We start from the raw sequence: 25,105 nt of genomic DNA, 5'->3' as shown, positions 1-25,105 counted from the left end.
CTGCTCGATAGAGATTTTATACTGTGTTCAGCATTTTTATTCGTTTCTTCGACTATCATTCCTGCTATGTAGTCAGTGAAGAATACTTTGAATAGAGCAAAAGGATTATCGCAATTAACGTTTTCAATTAGACGTTTCTCTTCTTCTGAATATTGACTTATTATTGAACTTCTTTTTCTTATTTTCTGCCATTCCGTATCTCCTTCATCCTCCTCTGGTGAAGATTCAGAGTCGGAAACCTCTTCCTCCATGGCGGATTGGTACTCTTCATTATCTAGTGGTTCATTCTTAGCATGAACAAAATCCTTGTCTGAAGATGTCGAGAGTACCCTAGGTCTTTTCTTTTTTGTGCTTCTCTTTATTGATTCACCAGGTGAATTATTTATTTCCATATCGATTGTTATCTATTTGTTTTACATGGGCGAAAATTAGAAAGAAGAAGTGACAACCATCTTTCTAGTTATATACACTTACTGTACAAAAATTTGGTTATGGTGCACAAACGGTACGAGTTTTGTATACCTTTCAACATGAAATTGTAACAGCGAATAGGTTATTAAAGAAGAACCTAGTAGAGGTCGAAAAATATCATTTGAGGGTTCAGTTTGAATCTTTATGAATATATAATAATTCAACAAGTAACTGGAGAGACACGAAATACACTTCGTTTTGACGTTCTAACAATGTCTCGGGCAACACTTCACACTGATAGTTTGGTAATTATAGAGAACAGGTACATCCTCACGGATTTCGATGATTTTTAAATATGTTGTAGAAATCAACATTCTGAACAATTTTTTCCTATACATATAACCGTCGCTCGGCCTTAGTTTCCGAGATATTTATAAAATACCATTGCTACTAAAACAATGAATATTGCGTATAGCTACGCGCTGTGGCAACGTGCTTCTAAGCGTGGAGTCGTCAATTGTCGATTGTTTACGTGATTGTTTAGGCTCAGAAAAAATTTAGTTTACACTGACGTCGTTACTGAACGGATTGTTTTTAAAGGATTAAAAATGAACTTGCGTGAATATTTGACTATATGCGGTAGATATGATACACTGATTTATTTTATGGTTAAAAACCATTCTGGTTTCGTTTTTCACTTTTAAATGTAATCAAACGGAAGTGAGCGAGTATGGATACATTTTGCGTTTGATTACACTATTCGCTGAGCTACGGGATTGTGTTAGCGTTTGATTACATTGGATGTTGAGCTATGAGATCAGTTTTGCGTTAATAATCAATTAGTTTTGCCTTTCCTGTATTTTAGTAAACCGTTTTTCAACCACTGTCGTTCAATCTATGATTGAGGACTTGTAAGTTTTTTAATTGAACAAAGAGTGCAAATATCTCGGAAATTAAGGCCGAGCGATGGTTATATGTATAGGAAAAAGTTGTTCAAAATGTTGATTTCTACAACATATTTAAAAATCATCGAAATCGGTGAGTTTGTATCTGTTCTCTATAATTACCGATAGTTTTAAATAATCACGTAGTCAAACCTTATATTTGTAGGGATATTACTAGTCGGGACTGATCTACTCCGATGTCGGCATGCAAAGTTTATTTACTAACAATAAAATAGTAACAAAAAAGGTTTGCTCCACTTTTAAAATATAGGGTCATTATATTAAAGTAGTAGCTCAGAATATTTGAATATGTTCGCCGGACCATGGCGGGAAACGAGGAGGTCAAACTTTGTCTCAGGCGCCCATTTTTTTTGTTAAAAATGATCAAATTCTGTAGTTTTTGACCTGAAAAGTCCGAAAATGTAAGTTAAAAGTTTAGGAATCCAATAGTTTAAAAGATACGAGTACATAAAGATGTGTGTATTTGGCGTACTTTGACAGGTTAGTATGATGCCATATTGCCTCTACCCAGTGATGGACATTCGTGGGATTTTTCCTTCGAGGAATTCCTTTCTGCGCATGCGTAAGCTGACGTCACAGCTACATGTCGTCTGCTACCACACATGTATTCGAACCGCCAGAGGTGAATTTAAGGGGCCTGTGCAATTTTCCCGCGTTTTTAACGGACAAATTAAGTACAAGAGTGTTAGTGTTGGTGAGTGTAATATTAGAGAAAATTAAAAAAAAATGATAATGAACCGCAGCCGTTCAGGTCAGGAATCATCGAGGCAAAGAGGAGGACATTATATTTTGATCCTTACTGGGATCCAATGGTACCCTAAATTCTAAGTAAGTGTATACAGCAGTGAGGACTGCAACATGATGCGCATGATCAGGAAAAATCCCACGATGTCCATCACTGCCTCTACCCATCCTCTGATTGGTTCGCACGGATGACCGTTCGCGCCTCTGTTCAAATCTTCATTTCTTTCATGTTTCTGTGCCTGAGTATCTGAAATAACGAAATAACAAAATATCGAAACTGAAATAACTGAAATAACGAAAAAATAAGTTCAGGAGTTAAATACGTATAAATCTATTGTACTTCCGAAATTAGATTATGCCTCGATAATATATGAGGCTAGTGACGAGGTCAAAACTCTGAATACTATCCAGAACTTGAGTCTCCGAATAGCACTAGGTGCCGTTTGCACCAGTCCCATAAGTAGCTTACTGGTAGAAGGAAGATTAATGCCCTTAAAGTATCGCAGAATGAAATTAGCCAGTAACTATATGTGCAAAGTAGCTGCTACTGTATTCAACCCAAGCAGGAATCTCTTACTTAATTGCGAAAGAAATGTATTATTCATTAATACACGCAGTCACCACACCCCGCTTTTCACTAGACTGGACAGATCGCTAGAGGAACTTAATGCAAGAAATCTTTCAATTAGACAAAGAGACATACCGTTACCTCCACAAGTAATATTAAACTTAAACAGGAACCAGAGTATTGAGTACAGGAACTTAATATCTATCCATGCATTTATTGAAATAACAGAAGATAACTCAATAATCGGTAATATTATCATAGAAAATGAAAGAATGAAATTTGTCTTCCTAACGCATTTCTCTAAAAAGTCTTGTAAAATTTATATCATCCTACAAGCTATAAATTATATTATATTATATTATCATTTTGGGTGTGGGTCGAATTTTATCATTTAAAAACTTACTTTATTGCTTTTTTGCATTGGCAGGTGGACATTGTGGAAGAAAGAATCGACTGTGAACTGTTTGCATTTGTCGCAGTCAACAGGACAACGAAAACGCCCAAATCCATGTTCACCGCCTGTTTGCAGTCGCATTGGCCTTTGATGAGCAGGGCAATTCTTACTCGATCGTGGAAGACCTTGTTTTCGGGCCCATGCAACAGCCGATTCTTTCGAAGTGGGCAAGCTGCAGAAATCATATTAAAGTTAATTATTAAATACCCTTTCAAATTAAAAAAAAGACCAAATTAAACTTTATACCACTCATTATGGATTATGCACTACACACAGAATAGAACACACTTATTTAACAGAACACAGAAACACGAGGCTATGAAGGTTCCGTTTGATGATACAAATGAATAACTAAATAACAAATCCAACCTGAAAGAAATGAAGATTTGAATACAGGTGCGATGGAACAGTCATCCGTGCAAACCAATCAGAGGATGGGTATCTTTTAAATTATTGAATTCCTAAACTTTTAACTTACATTTTCGGACTTTTCAGGTCAAAAACTGTAAGATTTGATAAGTTTTAACAACAACAACAATATCGGTCCCTGAGACAAAGTTCAGCACATTCAATAATGCCTCCCTTCTCTAAATTAAAATAATATTCATCATTTAAAACTACTTATTTGTTACTTCTCACTTTTTTACTTGCATAGAAAATACAGAAAAATCTCTTACAAATTTGGCAAATAAAATTGCGTATGCTTCAAAGTTCAACAATTACAATGTGTCTGTACTATATACATAACATTATCTTACTTTCTAAATCATAGTTATATGTTTATGTATTATTGTTCAGTTAAGTATAATTTATACATTATAATTTCATGCAATTATGTACACAAACGCAGTTATGCGTAATGAATTTTTAGCATAATAACAAAGTATCATTTCGATACTGTTCACTATTTGTTAATAAATTTTGTTAAACCTTACAATCGATTCTCTTTTATGTTTGTCATAGCAATCTGAAGTTGATTCCAGGAATATCTGTAAATAAAATAGAATATATACAATAATTGTAACACCTTCACGAAGAGTAATTTTTATTATTCTCTCACCTTAAAGATGCCGCGTTTGGACGTCGATTCTTCTCAAGGTTAATTACGGTATGTTCAATGTGGGGCAATAAATATTCTATTATTTCGGTCTTTATCGATAAAACTGACCGCAAAAATTCGAAAGTATTATGTTGATTCGTTGTTAATGATTTTTGGACGGTATTGCATATTACATTATTAAACGTTTCCCTGAAGTTGTTAAATCCATAAAATATAGTCTGATAATATTCGTGAAACTAATTAAAAATATTACTACTAACTGTAATATATGGTCTTCTTTATAATATGAATTCCTAATAACATTAGTGATGAAGTCTATGATGTGTTGTTTATGTGGACGATGATCGTGAACTTTGATATAGCTTCCAACAATATAAGGTGTACAAATTGAAATAATATATTCCGTTACATGACGTGCATAATTCTTTTCACCTTTGAGTAGACTTTGTAAAAATATTATTACCTGCATTGAGAACACGTTTAATTATAGTCTTATAATTGTGGAAAAAAAAGAAAATAATACGTACTAAATGGAAGTGTTTGTGCATCATGTTGTCACTTGAAATGGTAACAAAATTTGTCATCAGTATCTCGAATACCAAACGTAAAAAATCTGCCTTTGCATCTCTAAAACATTTCAGTAATGAATCGGATACTTTAAAATTATTCGTATTGTTAATTGAAGTTACTAGAAGTGGCACATATTGGTCGAAGAGATCTCGTATTAGTACTTGGAGTGATATATCGCTCTTAACATTGAGAGCCTCTATTCCTAAAAGTATCATGGAAAATGTTTTTCTTGCTAAATTTTGTAAGAATGGCTGATCCAATGAAAGAATAGTCTTATTTAATAATGTTCTGAACATATTATTCGGTACGTTCTGAAAATAGATTTATATGAATTATAATGTACTTATTACTCATACTGTATACATACAGAAAACATTACATTTAATACTCACTTTAGAATATAGCATTGTAGAAGTACAAAGAATTAACGTTCCAATGCACCTATATATCCACAAAGCTAATTCTGAATCTTTAGTTTCCTCTGTAATCGGTGTAAGAATCCATTTTTCTAAATGATTAAAGTACGATTTCCATTTTGCGTCGTGTTGCATTCGTTCTTGTTCAGTCTGACAAAAATGATTAACATCAACTTTTATATAACTTTTGTAGTTTTGAAGATGTATACCTTCAAAGTATTTCGTTTCTTCATAGAATGCATTATAAATACTAAAATGGATTCATTGCTATCTTGAAATTCTTGAATATCGCGAGGTGTCACGAATATTTGTTGTACCTCATCCAATTGTAATATATAATTCTGTATGATTTTTATTTCATCACCATTTGTATTGTATCCAATTATAGAACATTTTATCCATGCCTATAATTCATTTATTATGTTAAAATTTCATTACTTAAAATTATCTACTCTCGTATTTTGAAAGTGTACTTGCCTGTATGACTATTGTATTAAAATTTTTTATTTCTTTTTGTAGAGCTTGAACTGCTTGTTTCTGCTCGAGTATTAATACCAAGAAACATCTTGTGATTCTAAAATACAATTTTGACATGAAATATTTCATGCTTATGATATTAGACAGAATTCGTGGTATTACCTGATGTCTTTTACAATTACAGACGAGGAAAAATGTTGAAATAAAGACGTGGCCGAGTGGCTATGCTTCTTTGCTGTTACTGGATTCCTCAATGCTTCCAAAGTAAATGCAGCAGCAAGTTTCGAGACATCCCGATAATAATCACCGGTCATTATGGGGTCAAAAATAAGTTGACGTACTCTACATGCAACATAACACCATAACGCATCTAACATTTTTTCTATGCCATTTATACCTAACGAAAAAATAGAAAATTAATTAGAACTAGAAAACGGGAGAAAGACCCGCAATTGTTATATCATCTAAAAGCAACGAACCTGAATTAGGGCAACTTGGAGCAAGTGAAATACATTTTTCGAAGATGTTAACTAGCACCTTTGTTATTGTTCCGACCATTTTAGTCGGACATTCCAGTAAATACCGATCTATCCAGCCGTCGAGCAGTTGATATTCTCCTAATTCCATTGTACTAGATGACATAATTGTACTAAACACATCAACAAAATGGACCATCATCGAACGAGAGGTATCATCTTTACGGCAACTTATTGCATTCACCTATGAACGTAATTAAAATTAAAAAATTATAATCAGCAAGAAATTTCTATTGAATGATAAATTTGTATATTGTACCGTATCTATATAGGAAGATGCTATGTTTCCGAAATTAAGTCTAAGATCATTGTATAAAAGAAGAATAGCCAATTTGCCTTTCCAAATTAAAATATACTTTTTACTATTTTCACTATTGTATTCTTTTGTCAGTGGTAAAAGATCTAGCATTACTGAACACTGTGAAAAAATAAAAATTATACGTGTATTCCCTAAAGGAAAAATATTCAAAAGGAGAGAGATTTTAATACATTTATGTAAATCTTACTACGTTTGTGGTATCTCCGGTAACAGCTAATGTTAAAAACAATGAAATGAAATTATACAACCCAGTTAAGGAAAATACTTGTACTTTGCTCTTAGAAAATTTTGAATAGATACGCCCTTTAATTTGGTTCCAATACCTTGTATCATTGTTACCATAATTTATTTGCAAGAAGGATCCTGCAATTTGTGTTTAAAATTGATATATTCATTAATTCAATTACTTTGTGTAAAAACTTAAATAATACTTACCAAGCAAACGTAAAAACATTCCATAACTAGACTCTTTAACACATTCCGTGTTATTAATTCTATCTCTTACTTGTTTAAGAATATCCATTGCTGTCTTCCTATTAGAAACGATTATTTATAGATCGTACAAACATATTGAACTGATAAATTGATACTTACTTTTCAACCGATAAAGTCCAAGGACCAGATGTTTGTAATAAAAATGGTTCATCTAATCTTTTATGAAAGCAATCCCAAAGTAAAGAAATTATCGAAACTCGTGGTTGCCACCAATTTGTTACAATATTATTTAACAATGGTATCATTATGCGTAATTCTTCATCAATTTCATCTCTTTCGCCATCTTTTCCACCCTTAGAGATATACGTTTTCAAAATTTTTTCAAGCTGCTCGTAATTAGGCCTAATCTTTAAGAGCACGAATGAATAGTTAATATTATATAATTAATATCAGCAGAAACAATGCGAAAACAATTGTAAAATTACCCTTGAACATTTAGCACCTATATATATACCATCCATATTGTACCCATATAAAAGCACAAGATTGTAAAGAAGCCAGAGGCAAAACAATTCAGAATTTTTACAAGGTGGTAAGCTACAATTCCAAGATTCTTGCTTAGTATCGGATACATTCCTATTTAATAATCCATTAACACTCTCGTTCACATAGTCCCAAAAAGTCTGTAGACACAAATGTTATAGCTATATTCAAGAGTACAGTAACAGTGACGCATTTCAAACAAATTACTTCGAGGGATTCTATCTTTTTCCAAAATGTTTTATATAGGGTAAATGATCGTATAGATCCACCTCTGATTGGTAAACATCTAATATATACCTTTGATTTCATTCGTTCTGACAAATTATCGATAAATACTTGAAGTATGAGCCACAATTCACGAATGCAAGTACAATTGTATGGAGTTTTCTGTTGTAAACTCGATAAAGGCATCTAAAACATATAATACACAAATACAAATGTGTAAATACATTTTCTTAATGAAACCGATACTTGGTCTTCTACCGTTTCAAATATCTTCAATGAAATATAAATAAGATCGTTGATTATTATTCCCTGAATGTTTTCAAATTCGTCTAATTGAGTCTCCATTGAATACTGATAACATATACTGCGTGTATAAACTAACGAAATAAAAAGCCATCGTAATTCTAAGTGCATATGATACATGTGATATTCCGGTTGTTTACACTGTAACACATAAAACACATATTAAAACTATAAGTGCATTATATTAATATACATAATTTTCATGCAAACCTGATTGCCTAATTTAGAAGGTGCATAATGAAACGTGGCATCTGGTATATTTTGTAGTCTGCAGAGAAATTTTTTTACGGTAATGAATAATGAATTAAATTCTTCTTCAATATCTTCATTTATAATTTGTAAGCATTGAAGATCCCACTTAATACTGCAAATTTTGCATTATGAAAAACACAAATCGATTAAATTAGATTTAAACGACAAACCTTATCTTACCTGTTCAAATACATTCTAATGTATGAAATGAATTCACATACAGTTCGCCTTACGTAATAAAAATTTATGTTATCCTCTTTAGAATTTAAAACATGATTATAAGTTTCATGCCTATTGAGTATTTTTAATTGCATGCTATAAAGAAAAGTAGAAGGAGTATTAATATGAGACATGGACACTTAAATATTCATAGAAAAAGAATTTCATACGCCATGCATTTCACATAATGTTTTAAATCTAATACAGCTGTTGAAGAAGGTATAGTAAAATTGAACAGTTGGACATCCACATTGGACAATGGATATTCATCTTGTGGGTAGAGAACATTATTTACTTCTCCACGTAGAAATAAACTCTCCTTGCTTAACTCCCAATCGTTACCGTTCACCTTTCCATTGCAGTTAAAAGTTAAGCACAAATCCATCTGTATAAAATTATTAGAAACGATACAAGTCACACGATGCGAAATTTTCTTTTAATCGAAAATCTTTACACTCATTTTTCGTATCTAAACATAGCAATTAGTTACTACAAATTAATTGAAAGTAAAAAACTATAAGTTAGACTAAATTATAATAAGTTCTATTGTAGAATTACGAACTTTGTTCTTTACATTATTAAATCAACATCAGCGAAGAATAGCAGCCGATTTTTCCCAAGTTTTGGCGGCATTCGCACAAGTGCCATCTATAGAGGTCACTATGATACGTGCAAATTTTAAAGTAAACAAAAGTATGACTTACGACTCGCATTATATTATACGTGTTATTTAATTATCTTATACGCCAGTGTAATATTTGTAAAGTGTGAGTATCATTGGGTGCGTTTAGTGGACCGAATATTGATATTTTACAATTAGATAACGACTAGAAATCACTAGACCATTTGATAGAACCATGACACAAGTGGCACTGTTTAAATTGTTTGAATTTTGATGCCAATCAACAACCTCGTTACCCTGCATCAGGGACGGCGTTAGGGGTGGGGGGCACGGTCGGGGAACCGCCCGGGGCGCCAGATTTTTGGGGGCGTCGCAGTCCGGTGTAGATTAGTAAAGCTGCTATATGTTGTAGTTTAACAATCTTTGCAATCTAGCTACAGATTCATCGTTTGATATTAACACCTTGTCTTCTTTTCTTAAAAATTTTAAGCCTCTGAAGGGACGCCACGATAATCTTGCCCGGGGCGCCAATATTGTTAAAACCGGCCCTGCCCTGCATTGTATTATAATCGCCGAGCAGTACTGAGGTTGTGGTCAGCGCCAAGATTGATTTTTTTCAAATATGGTATATATTTGTTTTCTAAAAATTTACTTATCAGGTTTTGACTGTCGTTATCTAATTATAAAATGTCAATATTGAAATCCTCTAGTCTACAGTGACACTGGTTTCTAATGATTGGAACAGTGGTCCACTGAATGCACCCAATATCTTGTCTAAGGGTGTCCCAAAAGTCGCGTAGGAGTCGGAAATGGGAGGTAGCTGAGACGATTCTGAACAACAATTTCCTTTACAAAAATGTCAGTGGGGGCTTCATTTTTGAATTATTAACGAAAAACCATCGACCAATCACAGCGCCCGATTAGCGCGCGCTCAGCTGGCTACGCAACGACCTGGCGCAACAGTCATTCCTGGCTCGAGCTCAGGGCTGCTGTAACCTTTTGCGGGGTCGGGTTCAAAAATGTTGCGGGGCCTGAATTCACATTCAAATCCTACACTTAAATTTTACAACGAGGAATTATTTATTTACAAAAGCTATATATTTTTTATAAGATGAATATTAAATAATAATACTTTGATGATTTTTGTCACTTTCAATTTAATCATCGCTACTAAAAAAATGTCTTGCACCTCAGCAAAAATTGCTTCCATTTGTTAATGGTATCATCAGTCTGTAAAAAGTTAATCAAAATCGGTGCCTCTTAATTCAGTAATTTTCGTAGACCGCGGGTCCTTTTAAAACACGGGGCCTGGTTCTGGCGAACGCGCTGAACCTGCCTTGCGCCAGCCCTGCTTGAGCTAATCGGGCCCTGTGATTGGTCAGTGTTTTTCGTTAATAATTCAAAAACGAAGTCCCCACCGACATTTTTGCAAAGGAAATTGTTGTTCAGAATCGTCTCAGCTACACCCCATTTCCGGCTCCTATGCGAGTTTTGGGACACCCTGTATATTATCTTATCAAAGTTCTCCTTATATTATTAATATTTTGTAAATGGTTTTTCTAATTCAACGACTAATTCGGGTGTCAATTGTCTCAATTTTCCAAGTACTTTCAACAATCGATTTTTTAATATGATTTTACGGGCTGATTGAAGAAACAGCACATTGTTGCTATAATGTAGACACGATTGACCCTTTTCAGACGACGTTGACACTGCCTTCGGATACTAAAACAGAAAAATATATTATTTACTTCTGAAAAAATATGCGTAATTAAATTTGTTATCTTGAAGAATGTATACTTTCTGAGAAGTTCTCAAAATTCTCTGCTTTATCTTTTCAATTTCTTTTCGTTCAAATACATCTTCTTCGCAGCTCAAATTCATCGAGTCTTTATAGTCGTTCCATCCTTGTTCCCGCTGCACTTGTATTTCAATTATTCGATTATCGTTGATACCACGCGTTCCATAATTTACTTTCGGTTTATGATGAAATTTCGCTAATTCGTTCTCACGATGATAATTTTCCGTCTTTATTAAAAATTCCTTTAGTTTTAAAACCTTCGTCTCTATCATTTGGGACATGTACACGTTTAGAGGGCCTGGTTAAACAAAACAGTTTCTTAATTACATTTCCTATAGAGTAGACAGTGAGTAGAGACAGTGTGTTCGTCACTGAATACTGAAATTGTTCTTTTACATAAAAAAATTGGTTTGATTCGCATCAAATGTATGGAAAAGTGTTCCGTTTCCTAGCGCGCATTATGCGTGCAGCACATTGAATGCGATCCATGCGCTCAGGGCCGGAGTTAAGGTTGGCGCGGTCGAGCAACAGCCCGGGGTGCCAGATTTTTGGGGGCGTCGCAGTCCAGTATTCCTAGTATATGATTTTATCCGTTTAGATCAGTAAAGCTGCTATATATTGTAATTTAACAATCTTTACAATCTAGCTACAGATTCATCGTTTGATATTATTACCTGGTCTTCTTTTCTTAAAAATTTTAAGCCTCTGAAGGGACGCCACGATAATCTTGCCCGAGGCGCCAATATTGCTAAAACCGGCCCTGCATGCGCGCAATAGGTGAAATGGAACGCACCCTAGATTTAGATTCTCATGGTCGACGCCTAGGAGTAATGGCCGGTACTAGACCTAGTAGTCAGGAGTCTAACAAATTTCATGTTCATGAGCAAAAGTATAGGGTGTCCCAAAAATGTTGTAACATCTTGATAGAGGTGATTCGGGAGGAGATTTGAAACAACGCTTTCCTTATCGAAAATGTTATCCGAGACTTGCAGATATTATCAGAAAACCCCGACCAATCAGAGCATGAGCTCTGCGCGCTCTGATTGGTCGAAGCGACCGCTTAGCGCGTTGCTACGCCTACCACGGGCGGTCCACCGGCATACTCGCCCTCTGATTGGTCGGGGTTTTCCGTTAATATCTCCTCAACGAAACCTCGGACAACATTTTCGCTAAGGAAAAAGTTGTTTCAAATCACCTCCCGAACTACCCCTTTCAAGGTGTTACAACATTTTTGTGGCACTCTGTATGTAAGAAACTGGGAAGACTATCAATACACCCATCAAAAAACACCAACAATGTGTGATCCATATTCTTTTATACTAATATCATTTTTGGCAGTGATGGGCAAAATCCTAGGTTTCGAATAAATCTGAAGTTTGCCGATCTGTCTATCTCCTTTCCTCTTTTGAAAATTTTCAAAAGAAGGAAACGAGACAAACACGTCGGCAAACTTCAGATTTATTCGAATCCTAGGGTTTTGCCCATCTCTGCCCAAAAATAATTTTTGGGACGACTAAGGGTACCAGTTTTATGGTTGTATTAGATACTCTACTGACGTGAAAAAGAGTACGCATGCGTGTGTGAGTCGGAAGCAATTCTGGCATCTCAGCCTTCTGGATGCAGCTTATTATGATAACAACATTGAGCACTATCCTAAGGATAGAGCTCAATGGATAACAAACAGATTGTATACAAGGCCGTCTCTAGGGTTTCCGGTACCCGAGGCTACATTGATCAATGCCTCCCTCCTCTCAAAATCAAAATAATATTTATGAATTACATTTACTTATTCGTTACTTCTAACCTTTTAACTCGTGTTCCCCATGTGACTTTAGAGTTTTTGAATTCATTATGCAATTGACGGCATGTAATGCATACAAGGGAAAATAACTGCACTTTTTTAATAAACTTTCCTCGCAGCTCGACATTTTCACGGTAGATTTCTCCGCGCAAGCTTTTGGCGTATTTTGATTCACGGAAATTGGTGTCACCTTCTTTCGAGATATTGCGTCTGTTTTCGCAGGTTTCACTTTGTTTTTAGTTTTCGATTCAATATTCTCCAATGTTTCCCTAAAAATAAAAAAGCCATTATATTATTCATTATACATATGTGTACTAAATAATCGAATTCATTTTCTTAATAGAGGTTGGTATCAAGCATTCTCACCGTAAAATTCCTGGACGAGTATATGCGTAGAAATTTATAATGTGGGGAACTTTACATAAATCTGTTATGAATATTCGAATTTGGAAGTTGAAACTTATATACCGAAACGGTCTATAAATTACCATGATTATTAGGGGTTCTTGACCTGGTATAATATGTCCTAAAAAGAAACTAAAACATGTATTGCGACAACTTAAATTATCAAGTAATGAACATTTTCGAATGGGGGTTCCCAACTGTCGACACAATTTTTACAAAACTTTTGTTTGTGAATGTATGAAATGTAGGAGTGAAGGCGCTACCAACTATAGCCAGAGAAGGGCAAAACCCTAGGATTCGAATAAATCTGAAGTTTGCCGACGTGTTTGTCTCGTTTCCTTCTTTGGAAAATTTTCAAAAGAGGAAAGGAGATAGACAGACCGGCTAACTTCAGATTTATTCGAACCCTAGTGTTTTGCCCATCACTGACTATAGCACATAGAGAAGACAGAGTATTGGGAAATTATATATAGAGGGTGTCCCAAAAATGGTGGAGGTCCTTGAAAGGGGCGGTTCGGGGGGTGATTTGAAACAACTTTTTCCTTAGCGAAAATGTTGTCCGAGGCTTCGTTAAGGAGATATTAACAGAAAACCCCGACCAATCAGAGCGCGAGTATGCTGGTGGAGCGCGTAGCGTACACGCAATCTGATTGGTCGAAGGGGCCGCTTAGCGCGTAGCCTACGTTACCGCGGGGGCTCTGATTGGTTGTGGTTTTCTGTTAATATCTCCCTAACGAAACCTTGGACAACATTTTCGCTAAGGAAAAAGTTGTTTCAAATCACCCCCCGAACCGCCCCTTTCAAAGACCTTCAACATTTTTGGGACATCCTGTAGATCGCTTGTCTCTTTTTACTGACGCTTTTTCGTTGCATAGTTTTCAATTTACACACCGTGCCTTCAAAAGTTTCACTTAAAGAATTATTGCAATATTGCATTCAAATTGCATGTAAAACATTTGTTGTATAATTACACTTGGAAGAGATACTCAGACTTTGTCGTTGGAGGCGCTAGCTTAAACTGAATTGTAAACCAATGCCAATCAATTAATCAAGCAATCAATAACAAATTTGGCTGAAGTCAAGAATTCGTTGATTGGCGATATTTTTATTCCTATTCATTTCTGGTGTTAGCCTTATAACATATGTTAAGTTGGGACCCCTAACATAAAGAATATCATAAAATGCAAATTTACCCCACCGAGGATAGATGTCGACACACGAGTCTTCTTTAGATGGCATAATAGCGAAAGAGATTTTTTTCTTTGCATGGGAATATATTGGTATTTCGTAGCAAGCCCTTAAACAATAAACAATTATACTCACTACGCAAGTCATATACGAATTGAACGATGAACTTACGCTCGACCAAGTGGAACGGCTCCAAAGTTTACGTTTGTAGGAAAAGAAAAACGAGTAGTTATTTCTGCGGTAATTTTAATCTGTAACTGTTGATTGTTGAAGTAATGGATCTTTAAGATATCGTTGTAGTTTCTCTCTTCATCGGGAGTGAAAAAAATATGTATTTTAAAACTCGATCCGGGACTGAGCCACCTTCTCTGCAATAAATGTACATTTTTGCAATCTGTCACGCACCCCAAATTGCGAGAACAAAGGACACATTTTCTTTTGAGCATAAAAATTCCTCCTTAACCTGAGAGGCAGTTCGAATCTGGAAGTAATGAGTTTTTAACGGTAACAGTTGAATCGGACATGGTTTCGAAAAATAATTCGTGATCTCTATCGTCTTTTCCTGAACTTCAAGGTTTCCAGAATAAAAAGTAAATTTCAAGTTTGACGGCGCTACGCTAAGAGAGCCATGTTTCGAATCCTCTTCGATATTATCCAAAACCTTTTTGTTCGCCAAACATTCAGATCTATCGATTGCATCGACATCCATTCCACTTTAAAATTAACGTGTAGTCGTGATATATGTATCGAACCTCTTTCATCGCGATATTACAGCATACAGAAGATGAACACGCATTACTCGTCACTTCAAATCGTTTCGTTTTCTCCGCTTTTCTCCTTCAAATAGATTTTTTGTTTCATTTTACAGAATAGAGGAGTATCGTAGCAGACACTGATTTTGATGGAGATAAGCAGATAAGCACATAAATAAACTGTGAATAATTATGTAAACTCCACATAAACGTAGTAATCGTTAAGCGTAATCGTTTTTTTTTGGCACATGTTAAAGTAAAAATCTTAATTTTCCCACAAATTTTAGTGCGCCATTTTGTGAAAAAAATAATTTAAGAGAAGAAACAGCTACGCTTAACGATTCCTACATTTAGGTACATTAAGAAAATATTTTTTTTTTAAATCGAACCATGATAATGATTTCGATCCCGCCTTTGAAAGCGGAATTTTTTACGGACTGGAACATTGTTATGTATATAGCGCCGGCGTTGGGGCGGGGGGCGGTCGAGCAACCGCCCGGGGCGCCAGATTTTTGGGGGCGTCGCAGTCCGGTATCCCTAGTTTACGAATATACCGATATACGGGATGTCCCAAAAATGTTGTCACACCTTGAAAGAGGTGGTTCGGGAGGTGATTTGAAACAACTTTTTCCTTAGCGAAAATGTTGTCTGAGGCTTCGTTGAGGAGATATTAACAGAAAACATTGGCCAATCAGAGCGCGTAGCCTACGCTACCGCGGCCGCTCCACTGGCATACTCGCGCTCCGATTGGTCGGGGTTTTCTGTTAATATCTCCTCAACGAAGCCTCAGACAACATTTTCGCTAAGGAAAAAGTTGTTTCAAATCACCTCCCGAACCACCCATTTCAAGGTGTTACAACATTTTTGGGTCACCCTGTATATACCCTTGAAGGGGGGCCACGATAATCTTGCCCGGGCCGCCAATATTGGTAAAATCGGTCCTGTATGTATATTTCCGTTAATTTTTATTTATATTTAATATAAACATTTACAAAACCACTTTAACGTATCCTTAATAATATATCCTTCTCCCAATCTTTAATTAATTTAATAAGAAATAACAAAAATTGTAAAAAGGCTTCTTTTGGGCTCGTCACAGTGGATTTTTAAATAATTTTAAATTAATTTTATTTGTCACTTACATACGAAATACCGAAATATGTTGAAATATACAAAATATACACACAATGTGCGCTGAAATTTGGAAAAAATTCATTCGAGTTTTGAAACGAATCAAGATACGTAAACCCTTTTCAATTCTCGCGCGACACGCTGGGTGTTATATTTATCTGTTTACAAGCTTCTGAGAACTCAATAGAAACAAAGATGGAGTGTACCATGCAAAGATAGCTATTGCTATTACTGTTTATACTTGAAAATAGTATTATAATGCATATTTTTGGTAGTTATTTTCACTGAAACGATGCCGCTGTTCGCCTGAAATGACAATTAAATTAAACGATACGCTTGTAAGAAATTGTTCACGGCAAAATGAAAGTAACAAACTGGACTGTACGTGTTGAAGTATGAGTCACACACTACTATGTCAGTTTTTTACACTCCCGTGATTGTGTTTTTTATAAATACTCCCGTATTTGTATAAATTGCGAAACTGGTTAATCATGAACGTGCAGATACTGCACGATGGGGTACGTTGTTTTATTTCTTTTAGCGAATGTATTTCTCTAAACAATCTTCGAATACATTAAAGAAACTACAAAGTCGGAGGTTAGACTCATGTGTCAATCACCGGATTTCTTTTTAATTTTCTCGAGCATAATAGTCTCGTTTGTATTTCATTTTTGTTTATCGATTATTATATAACTTGAAGTTTAAAAAATATATATTAATTTAAATAAATTGGTGCATTATGTACCATGATAATCTTGAAAATTTGTCATTTTATGATGTTTCGCATTATTTTCTGTTATTGTATCTTTGTCAGATCAAACTTTAAGCAACTTAACACATGTCATGGTATACAGTTACGGATCACTCATATAAAAGGTTATTTCATTTACCTTGCTTATAACCACTGAGCTAAAATTATCTAGTCCACACAAAATATGTTAATATTCTTGAATATTTCTTAATGATATTTGTTCTTAAAAAACATATATGCAAAATAAAATATGATATTCGTAGTTATAAAATGGTCTTTGATGTTTTTATAGTCACCCCTATTGCGAGCTATATTTTATGGAAACGCAGAAGAAGTTCTAGCGTTGCTATCAAAACAAGAAGATGCAAATTGGCAAGACGTAGAAAAACGTTCTCTTCTCCATGCAGCTGCATTTATGGGAAATAGAACAATTGTAGAAACGCTTCTATTGCATGGAGCTGAAGTAAGTGCTCTAGATAAGAAAATGTTAACTCCGTTGCATAGAGCCTGTTGCTTAGGGCATCATAACGTAGTGGATGTTTTATTATACTATAAAGCAAATGTCAATATTTGGGACCGCAATTGGCAAACTCCTTTACATGTAGCAGCAGCAAATAATGCTGTGCAATGTGCAAAACTGATACTTCCATACGTAAGGAATGTTAACATACCAGACAGGTTTGTATATTTGATAATCTTTAATTATATTACTTGTACATGTATTAACAAGTGCATATATTTTCTTCAGAAGTGGCAGAACATGTTTGCATCATGCAGCTTACAATGGACATCTTAAAATGACAGAATATTTGATTCGAGTTGGCTGCATAGTAAATGCTCATGATAAAAAACATCGTAGAGCTATACATTTTGCAGCATACATGGGTCATGAAAGTATTGTGAAAATACTCATAGCACATGGAGCAGATGTGAACGTTAAAGTAATGTAACTTTCTCTAAAACTTTTTCTGTATGATTGCAAAGTGCTGTTTATATTGGTGTGTCGCATAAGTTATCCAAATAATGAATAAGAATGACGAATAATGCTTTGTCTAGATAAAGCTATATTTCCCAATGAACACTGTGAATTTGAATAAAAATGTATTATCTAGATAAAGATTTACTAATGTCCAAGTCTGGTTAACATGTATGTTTTTATGTTAAGGATCGAGATTTATACACTCCACTACACGCAGCTGCAGCTTCTGGTAACGTTGAATGTATGCGTATATTAATTAATGCTGGAGCAGATATCGAAGCAAGGAATGAGTATGGAAATACACCTCTGCATATTGCATGTTTAAACGGCCACGCAGACGCGGTTAAAGAATTAATTGCAAATTCCGTTAACATTGGTGAGATGATTTATAAAAAGTAAAAATCAATGTTTCCCGATCGAGTTTACAACGAATAATCGTTTGAACAGAGACTGTAAACTACCGACGACAAAGTTCGCTACACGTTGCCGCAGCTAGTCCACACGGTGTTAACTGTTTAGAAGTACTTTTACAAGCTGGTTCAAAAATAAATGTTCAGTCGAAAGATGGACATACGCCTTTACATATGACTGCAATTCACGGAAGATTTACTCGATCAAAAACTTTATTAGACGCTGGTGCATTACCGCATATCGAGGATAAAATTAGAAATACCGCTCTACACATAGCTGCTTGGTAAAATACAATGGAAAACTTTAGTTTTGTTTATTATTTTTTATTTTTCCATATTTATTCCCATTTGAAATTTTATTTAGGTTCGGTCACGAGTGTTTGACAACGACTTTGTTGGAATATGGTGCCTCTCCAGCAGCACGCAACGTTGAACTACGTAGGCCGTTGCACCTGAGTTGTCTAGCAGGGCATGTCGAGGTAAAGTATTCAAACGTATTAACTCGCTATAATCCAAATTGTACGTGGTTTGCGAAACAAATTCTATGATAAGACTATTGGTAAACACTAATAATGGGATATAAGTTGAAAGCTGAATACACATAAGCTGCCAATTGTACTAACCCTAGTGTGAAAAATTGTCAAATTGTTGTGAACAGATTGTTTGTAATTAATACATACATTTAATAAAGTTAAATCAGATTTAAAAAATGTTGATACTAATACGTATACGACTTCAGAGTCATACGGGGTTATAGAGTGTTAATATTGCTTCTAGTTCTAACATTAACGTTTTGATTGATAACATCCGCAGGTTTGTAGAAAATTGTTACAAGTCGATAGCAGACGTATAGATACAAGAGATGCTGGTGGTAGGACACCGTTGCATTTAGCGGCATTCAAAGGATCTGTGGATTGTTTAGATTTATTACTATCCAGCGGTGCTAATTTTCGATTAACCGATAACGATGATAGATTAGCACTTCATTATGCTGCTAGCCAGGGTCATTACCTTTGTGTTTTCACATTGGTTGGATTTGGAAGTGATTCCAACGCACAAGACGTTGACGGCGCAACCCCTTTGCATTTAGCAGCGGCCTCGAATCCTACGGATTCTGGTGCTCAGTATGTAGCTTATTTGTATATAGCTTATCAAACAAAAGACATGACATTACGATATAATTAAATATTATACAATTCAAACAACCATAATTTCTTTCTTTCATAATAATCATAACATTTGAATTTCTATTACTCTTTTAGATGCGTTCAATATTTACTGAAACATAAAGCAGATCCACGTTTGTGCGATAAACGTGGTTTTACTGCAATTCATTATGCGGTAGCTGGAGGAAATCAGCCTGCTTTAAAAGCTCTATTAGAAGCTTGTCCACAAGTGAACTTGGATACATCGTCTAATTCAGCAGATAAACAAGAACCACAGGCACCAGCGTTGACACCTTTACATCTTGCTGTATGATCAAACAAATCAATGGGTGTGCATTCAGTGAACTGATCACTGATCACTGATCCAATCACTAGAAACCACTATCACTGTATACTAGAAGATTTCAATATTCATATTTTACAATTAGATAACGACAGTTAAAACCTGATAAAGATCTGATAGAGACATAACACAAGTGACACTGTTTAAATTGTTTAAATCTTGGTGCCAATCCACAACCTCGGTGCTTTCCATCAGCGATTAGAGAAACAGTGATTTAGATTTAAAACAGTCGTAATGATCAGTTTTCATAATTAGCTCACTGAATGCATCCAATAATATAATCTTTAGTATCATCGTCAATACAATTAATTATTCCACGTGTATGTTCTTACAGGCATATTATGGACACAGTGAAATATTGAGCTTACTTTTACCATTATTTCCAAATACTAATATTAAAGACAATACCGGCAAAACGCCTTTGCATTTAGCATCTTGTAAAGGTCATCGACAGTGCGTCGAGTTATTGTTAAGACATGGAGCTTTCGTATCCGTTCAAGTATGAGCTAAACGGTTTAATATTTCTTAGGCTGTAAACGGTTCTTATGTTGTCACTGAATATTGTTAATTTATATTTAGGATTCTATTGCAAAACGTACTCCAGTGCATTGTGCAGCTGCTGCAGGTCACAGTTTATGTCTAATACTTCTTTTGGAAAACACGGAAGATCCAAGCGTAGTTGATTGCTTCGACGCAAAGCAACGTACTGCTTTAACATTAGCAGTGTCACATAGTAATACAGAGTGCGTCATTTCACTTTTAAGTTATAAAGCTGATTGTAATTTGCCAGACATAAACAAACACACGCCATTATTTCGAGCAGTGTTTAGCGAACACGATCAGCAACTAGTGAAGTTGTTGTTATCGCGCGGTGCGCAGGTAGCGGTACAGGATACAAATGGTAAAACGCCGTTGCATTTAGCTGCTGCATGTGGAAAGTTGGTGTCTTTTATTCCATTAAAGGCAAATTTACAGTGGTTTGCGAAAGTATTCCAACGCTTTCGAATCAAACGTTTAACACTCGCTACGATGAAGTTGTATTGTGATTTTCAAAATACTCTTAGTCTATCGATAACTTGCAAGTACTCTAACTGATCATATATGACGTAAATAATAGAACGTCATAGAATTCAAGGCATAAACATTGCCTTAACATGACGAAGGGTATCTGAGTCTAACATGTAATTGAACATCATGATTTTATTACTTCAAAGAAGTATTTTGGAAATAGTAATACATACGGATTTCTGTAAGCGTTAAACATTTAATTCAAAAGTGTCTAAATAGTTTCGTAAGCCACTGTATATTTTCTCTTCATTGGTCTTTACTTTTTTGTAGGGTGAAATCATTAGCCGAGCTGGTAAAAGCTGATCCCGAAGCTGCAACCTTAAAAGACGATCAAAATTGTACTGTTCTTCATTGGGCTTGTTACAGTGGAAACTCTAATTGCGTGGATTATCTTTTGAAACAAGACGTAATCGAATCATTGGAGGGTACATATCTCTTGTCTTCTAGAGCAGTGTTTCTCAACCTTTATCTAATCGCGGCCCGGTAAATTTAATACATAAATACTTTATGAAATTTTTTGAGGTTCATGTATGTATAAGTATTAATAATGACATAGTATCAATAACTATTAATTATGGTATAATCATAAAAATTATTGGTCCACATATTTGTATATACATACAAAACTATCCAATCTCTTTCCGCGGCCCGGTATAACGGCGGTTGAGAAACGCTGCTCTAGAGGCTTCTAAAAAAAGGGGTCTAACTTTGATAATTAATTTTGAGAGTATCGCAAAAGGAATAGGATTTCTTTTTACTGGGTTTTTATAATCAATATTAAAGTATAAAAAAAAAATTTTGCATTATAATTTTAGTATAAAAAGGCGGCGACAGTACGAGTCTTAAGAATTTACTGTTTTTAAAACATCTTTACGGAAGGACAGTTTTCTCGTTATTATAACATCTGGAACAAAACACCAAACAATTTTATAATCTATATACTATTGGCTATAAAAGTATGTAGGATTCTTTTTATTTAACGTAAATTCGTTTATATTAACAATTTATTATTTTTATTTTCTTCCCAGAAAATGAATTAGTGTACTATTTCTATAAAATTTAATTAAAAAAAAATCCTACGTACTTCTATAGCCAATATTATATAGATTATAAAAGTTTTAATTTTTTGTTCCAGATGTTATACGCAACGAAAAAACCGTCTTCCCATGAAGGCGTTTTAAAAAATGTCAATTTTAGAAACTCGCTCTGTCACCCCCATTTTGTACTAAAATTATAATACAACAATCTTGTTGCATACTTGAATATGTACCTTGAGAAAAGAAATTCTATTCCTTTTGCGATACTCTCAAACTTAATTATCAAAGGTAGGCCTTTTTCCAGCTTCTAGAGTGGCGTTACCCCTTAACGAATCTACATTCTTTCTGAATCTAAATTGTTTTTGTTAAGCGCAGGTCATCCATTTTCTGCTACACACTGTGCGGTGTATCAGGGATCGGTGGATTGTTTGAAGCTATTAATAAAGAAATTTGGAGGAAAAGCAGTTGCTGGTCTAAAGGATAATCCGGGCGATCGACTACCTTTACACGTTGCAGCCAGTGCAGGTACCGTCGAATGCGCGAGATTAATATTGAAGTCCGTTGGTCCAGATATAGCTGGTCTCGAATCCCGAGATTATTTAGGCCGAACGCCTCTTCTTTGTGCCGCTGTTACGGGCCAATGTGGTGTCATTGGTAATTTTCGTTTAATATAAAACTTTACTGTATTTACATTCTTTGTGTTTATTATGATCTTCCAATAATAGAGATATTGCTCGAGCGAGAAGCTGACGTGAGCGCCGTTGATTGCAACAAGAATACAGCACTGCACTTGGCTTGTCTAAGACGACACTCTGCTGCTGCTTTACTACTGTTAAATTGGATTGATTCGGGCAATTCGAGCGAGGAAAATTCAACACAATCGCAACAACAGCGCCTAGCCGTTATTAATATGACCAATAAACAACAAAGGACTCCGTTACACTTGGCAGCGAGGAATGGACTTGTTAAAGTAAGGAAGCTAGTTTTATCGCTTAAGCGGGTATTCTGGTCTTCGGCAACAATTGTTAGTTCTTTTTAAAGGTTTTGTTTTTTAATCTATAAGGAATTTTTAAAGAGGGTTTTGACATATATTTCTTTACATTTTACAAACATACACAATTTTTGGCAGATAAAAATAAAATTTAACGTAGTACGAGTGATCTTGTACAGTCCTTCTTGACAAAAGGATATTTTGAAAGTTCTACACCAGAATCCCCCATAAAAAGATTATACAAATTGTTTTTTACTACTTTTTAAAAAGTAACGCTACCAAGATTTCGTTACTATTCTATGCTAAATTATTAACATTTACTCTTATAGGTAACGCGCCATTTGTTGCAATTAGGAGCAAGCGTTGTGGCTGTCGATGGGGAAGGTTTAACTCCTGCACTGGCGTGTGCTCCGAATCGTGCTGTGGCGCGTTGTTTGGCCACTATCCTTGCCGCTCATGGTATGTTTAATAGCGTAATTTATAATGGTCGACTGAATGAGGACACACCAGTTATTGTAAAAATAGACTTTATTAGGTTGTACGTATAGTTTGTAGCAGATACATACCTACATACCGATATATCCGTTGCATGATACTGCACTGAGGTGCAGATTGTATTTTGTTTAACACTGCACTCCGGTGCAGCCCGAAACGACAGTATTGCAGCGATCTTTGTGCAAGTCATATCAAAATAAAGTCCTACAAAAGAGGGAAAATAACAAAATGACACGTTGGAGTGTTGCCAATCAAGGACAATTTAGGGATATTAGATCCTGACAAGTAGCATAATTTACAGCGATGACTCTATGATGGGCAATTATTTTTGCGTCAGTAGAGTGTCTAATACAACCATGAAACTGGCATCCTTAGTCACCCCAAAGATTGATAAAAGTATAAAAGAATTAGGACCACGCCGCGTTTCCTATAGCTACAGTACTGCGCGCTCACCTTTTAACGAGGCGCATGCGCCACTTGGAAGGGACACTGGCATGGTTGCGCAGTTAATAAGATACATAAAGTATTATAACGTTTGATTCAATCACCTGTTTTATATGAAATAATATACATATAGTGAAGAGCATAACTGTACTAATAACCACAGGTTTCATATAATTCATTTTATATTGTCATTAACATTAAGGGATACAAAAAATACATATAACAGGAACATTTTACACTATTTAATGTAACATATTCCATTTTTTTAAATTTCCATGTGTTGTTATTCACCCGTATATTATTAAAACTAGAAAATCATATTGATAAAAATATCCTGAAAAACTGTACCAATGAATATTCTACGTTATAGATGAACAACAACACATCGACAACTTTAAAAAATTGTTTATATTACATTAAATAGTGCAAAATGTTTCTGTTATATTTATTTTTTGTATATTTATTATTTGTTAATGGCAATATAAAATGAATTATACGAAATCTCTGATTATTGATACAGTTATTCTCTTCACTGTATGAACATAAATATAATGTGAAGATAATGTAACTTAAAACAAAATGAAATTGGGTAAAACCGCTTCTGAAGAAAATAGCTCACGCCACACGCTCTAATGCCAGTGTTGCTTCCAACTCGCGCATGTGCATCGTTAAAAGCTAAGCGCGCAGTTCTACAGGGTGTCCCAAAAATGTTGGTACACCTTGAAATGGGTGGTTCGGGAGATGGTTTGAAACAACTTTTTCCTTAACGAAAATGTTGTCCGAGGCTTCGTTGAGGAGATATTAACGAAAAACACTGACCAATCAGAGCGCGCGTATACCGGTGAAGCGCCCGCGGTAGCGAAGGCACGAGCTAAGCGGCCGCGCTTGTACGCGAACAAGTGACTCAACGTGCATCAAAGGCCATTGACGCGGCCGCTTAGCTCGTAGCCTTCGCTACCGCTGCCGCTCCAACGGTATCCGCGCGCTCTGATTGGTTGACGTTTTTCGTTAATATCTCCTCAACGAAGCCTCAAACAACATTTTCGCTAAGGAAAAAGTTGTTTCAAATCACCTCTCGAACCACCCATTTCCAGGTGTACCAACATTTTTGGGACATCCTGTATAATTGTCTGCTTTGATGCCAGTATTACTTCCAAGATACGCGTCTTAAAAAGCTGAAAGCATAGTACTGTAACTATAGAAGACGATGCGTGGTCCCAATTC

The 25,105-nt window shown here is 35.2% G+C and overlaps 3 protein-coding genes and 2 long non-coding RNA genes across 11 annotated transcripts in view; 2 read left to right on the top strand and 3 right to left on the bottom strand.

The window, feature by feature from the left end:
• The window catches only part of LOC128873229 (serine/threonine-protein phosphatase 6 regulatory ankyrin repeat subunit A-like), a 51,881-nt gene that overhangs the window by 23,715 nt on the left and 3,061 nt on the right, over nucleotides 1-25,105 (top strand). The window contains exons 1-14 of one of the 3 annotated variants that reach the window (XM_054116633.1): nucleotides 16,378-16,715; nucleotides 17,241-17,626; nucleotides 17,697-17,889; nucleotides 18,114-18,303; nucleotides 18,375-18,621; nucleotides 18,702-18,816; nucleotides 19,151-19,461; nucleotides 19,600-19,810; nucleotides 20,181-20,345; nucleotides 20,426-20,784; nucleotides 21,185-21,339; nucleotides 22,327-22,605; nucleotides 22,677-22,921; nucleotides 23,272-23,401. In XM_054116633.1, the coding sequence (XP_053972608.1) occupies nucleotides 16,689-16,715; nucleotides 17,241-17,626; nucleotides 17,697-17,889; nucleotides 18,114-18,303; nucleotides 18,375-18,621; nucleotides 18,702-18,816; nucleotides 19,151-19,461; nucleotides 19,600-19,810; nucleotides 20,181-20,345; nucleotides 20,426-20,784; nucleotides 21,185-21,339; nucleotides 22,327-22,605; nucleotides 22,677-22,921; nucleotides 23,272-23,401 (3,013 nt within the window). In that variant the 5' untranslated portion in view covers nucleotides 16,378-16,688. Of the gene's footprint in view, nucleotides 1-16,377; nucleotides 17,074-17,240; nucleotides 17,627-17,696; nucleotides 17,890-18,113; nucleotides 18,304-18,374; nucleotides 18,622-18,701; nucleotides 18,817-19,150; nucleotides 19,462-19,599; nucleotides 19,811-20,180; nucleotides 20,346-20,425; nucleotides 20,785-21,184; nucleotides 21,340-22,326; nucleotides 22,606-22,676; nucleotides 22,922-23,271; nucleotides 23,402-25,105 lie in introns of those variants that run through there. The other 2 variants (XM_054116635.1, XM_054116634.1) reach the window with 2 other exon arrangements.
• LOC128873236 (uncharacterized) lies at nucleotides 621-4,079 on the top strand. 5 transcript variants are annotated; one of them, XR_008456365.1, is made up of 5 exons: nucleotides 621-733; nucleotides 1,522-1,777; nucleotides 1,857-2,204; nucleotides 3,116-3,538; nucleotides 3,638-4,079. It is a non-coding gene; the product is annotated as an uncharacterized LOC128873236 (long non-coding RNA). The 5 variants fall into 5 exon arrangements; XR_008456364.1 differs by having other exon boundaries at nucleotides 3,116-4,079; XR_008456368.1 differs by lacking the exon at nucleotides 1,857-2,204 and having other exon boundaries at nucleotides 3,116-4,079.
• Nucleotides 3,995-8,882, bottom strand: LOC128873227 (protein MMS22-like). Its single transcript, XM_054116632.1, has 19 exons — nucleotides 8,668-8,882; nucleotides 8,459-8,593; nucleotides 8,237-8,390; nucleotides 7,982-8,167; nucleotides 7,796-7,909; nucleotides 7,441-7,638; nucleotides 7,115-7,362; nucleotides 6,956-7,053; nucleotides 6,708-6,883; nucleotides 6,461-6,619; nucleotides 6,145-6,385; nucleotides 5,828-6,062; nucleotides 5,666-5,762; nucleotides 5,398-5,592; nucleotides 5,165-5,338; nucleotides 4,730-5,083; nucleotides 4,463-4,665; nucleotides 4,203-4,391; nucleotides 3,995-4,131 (listed from the first exon to the last, which is right to left on the bottom strand). Exons 1-19 carry the CDS (start codon nucleotides 8,880-8,882, stop codon nucleotides 4,074-4,076), a joined length of 3,429 nt encoding a protein of 1,142 aa, XP_053972607.1. The 3' UTR covers nucleotides 3,995-4,073.
• LOC128873232 (cilia- and flagella-associated protein 221-like) lies at nucleotides 10,569-15,498 on the bottom strand. The gene is made up of 7 exons (XM_054116641.1): nucleotides 14,778-15,498; nucleotides 14,486-14,682; nucleotides 14,320-14,423; nucleotides 13,088-13,247; nucleotides 12,725-12,990; nucleotides 10,920-11,218; nucleotides 10,569-10,844 (listed from the first exon to the last, which is right to left on the bottom strand). The coding sequence occupies exons 1-7, from the start codon at nucleotides 15,021-15,023 to the stop codon at nucleotides 10,656-10,658; spliced, it is 1,461 nt and encodes a 486-aa protein (XP_053972616.1). The 5' UTR covers nucleotides 15,024-15,498; the 3' UTR covers nucleotides 10,569-10,655.
• Nucleotides 23,302-24,496, bottom strand: LOC128873238 (uncharacterized). Its single transcript, XR_008456370.1, has 3 exons — nucleotides 23,891-24,496; nucleotides 23,509-23,641; nucleotides 23,302-23,433 (listed from the first exon to the last, which is right to left on the bottom strand). It is a non-coding gene; the product is annotated as an uncharacterized LOC128873238 (long non-coding RNA).

The sequence above is a fragment of the Hylaeus volcanicus genome, chromosome 3 (genome assembly GCF_026283585.1).
Source record: "Hylaeus volcanicus isolate JK05 chromosome 3, UHH_iyHylVolc1.0_haploid, whole genome shotgun sequence".
Taxonomy (NCBI): Eukaryota; Metazoa; Arthropoda; class Insecta; order Hymenoptera; family Colletidae; genus Hylaeus; species Hylaeus volcanicus.
This window is presented reverse-complemented; position numbering and strand designations above follow the sequence as displayed.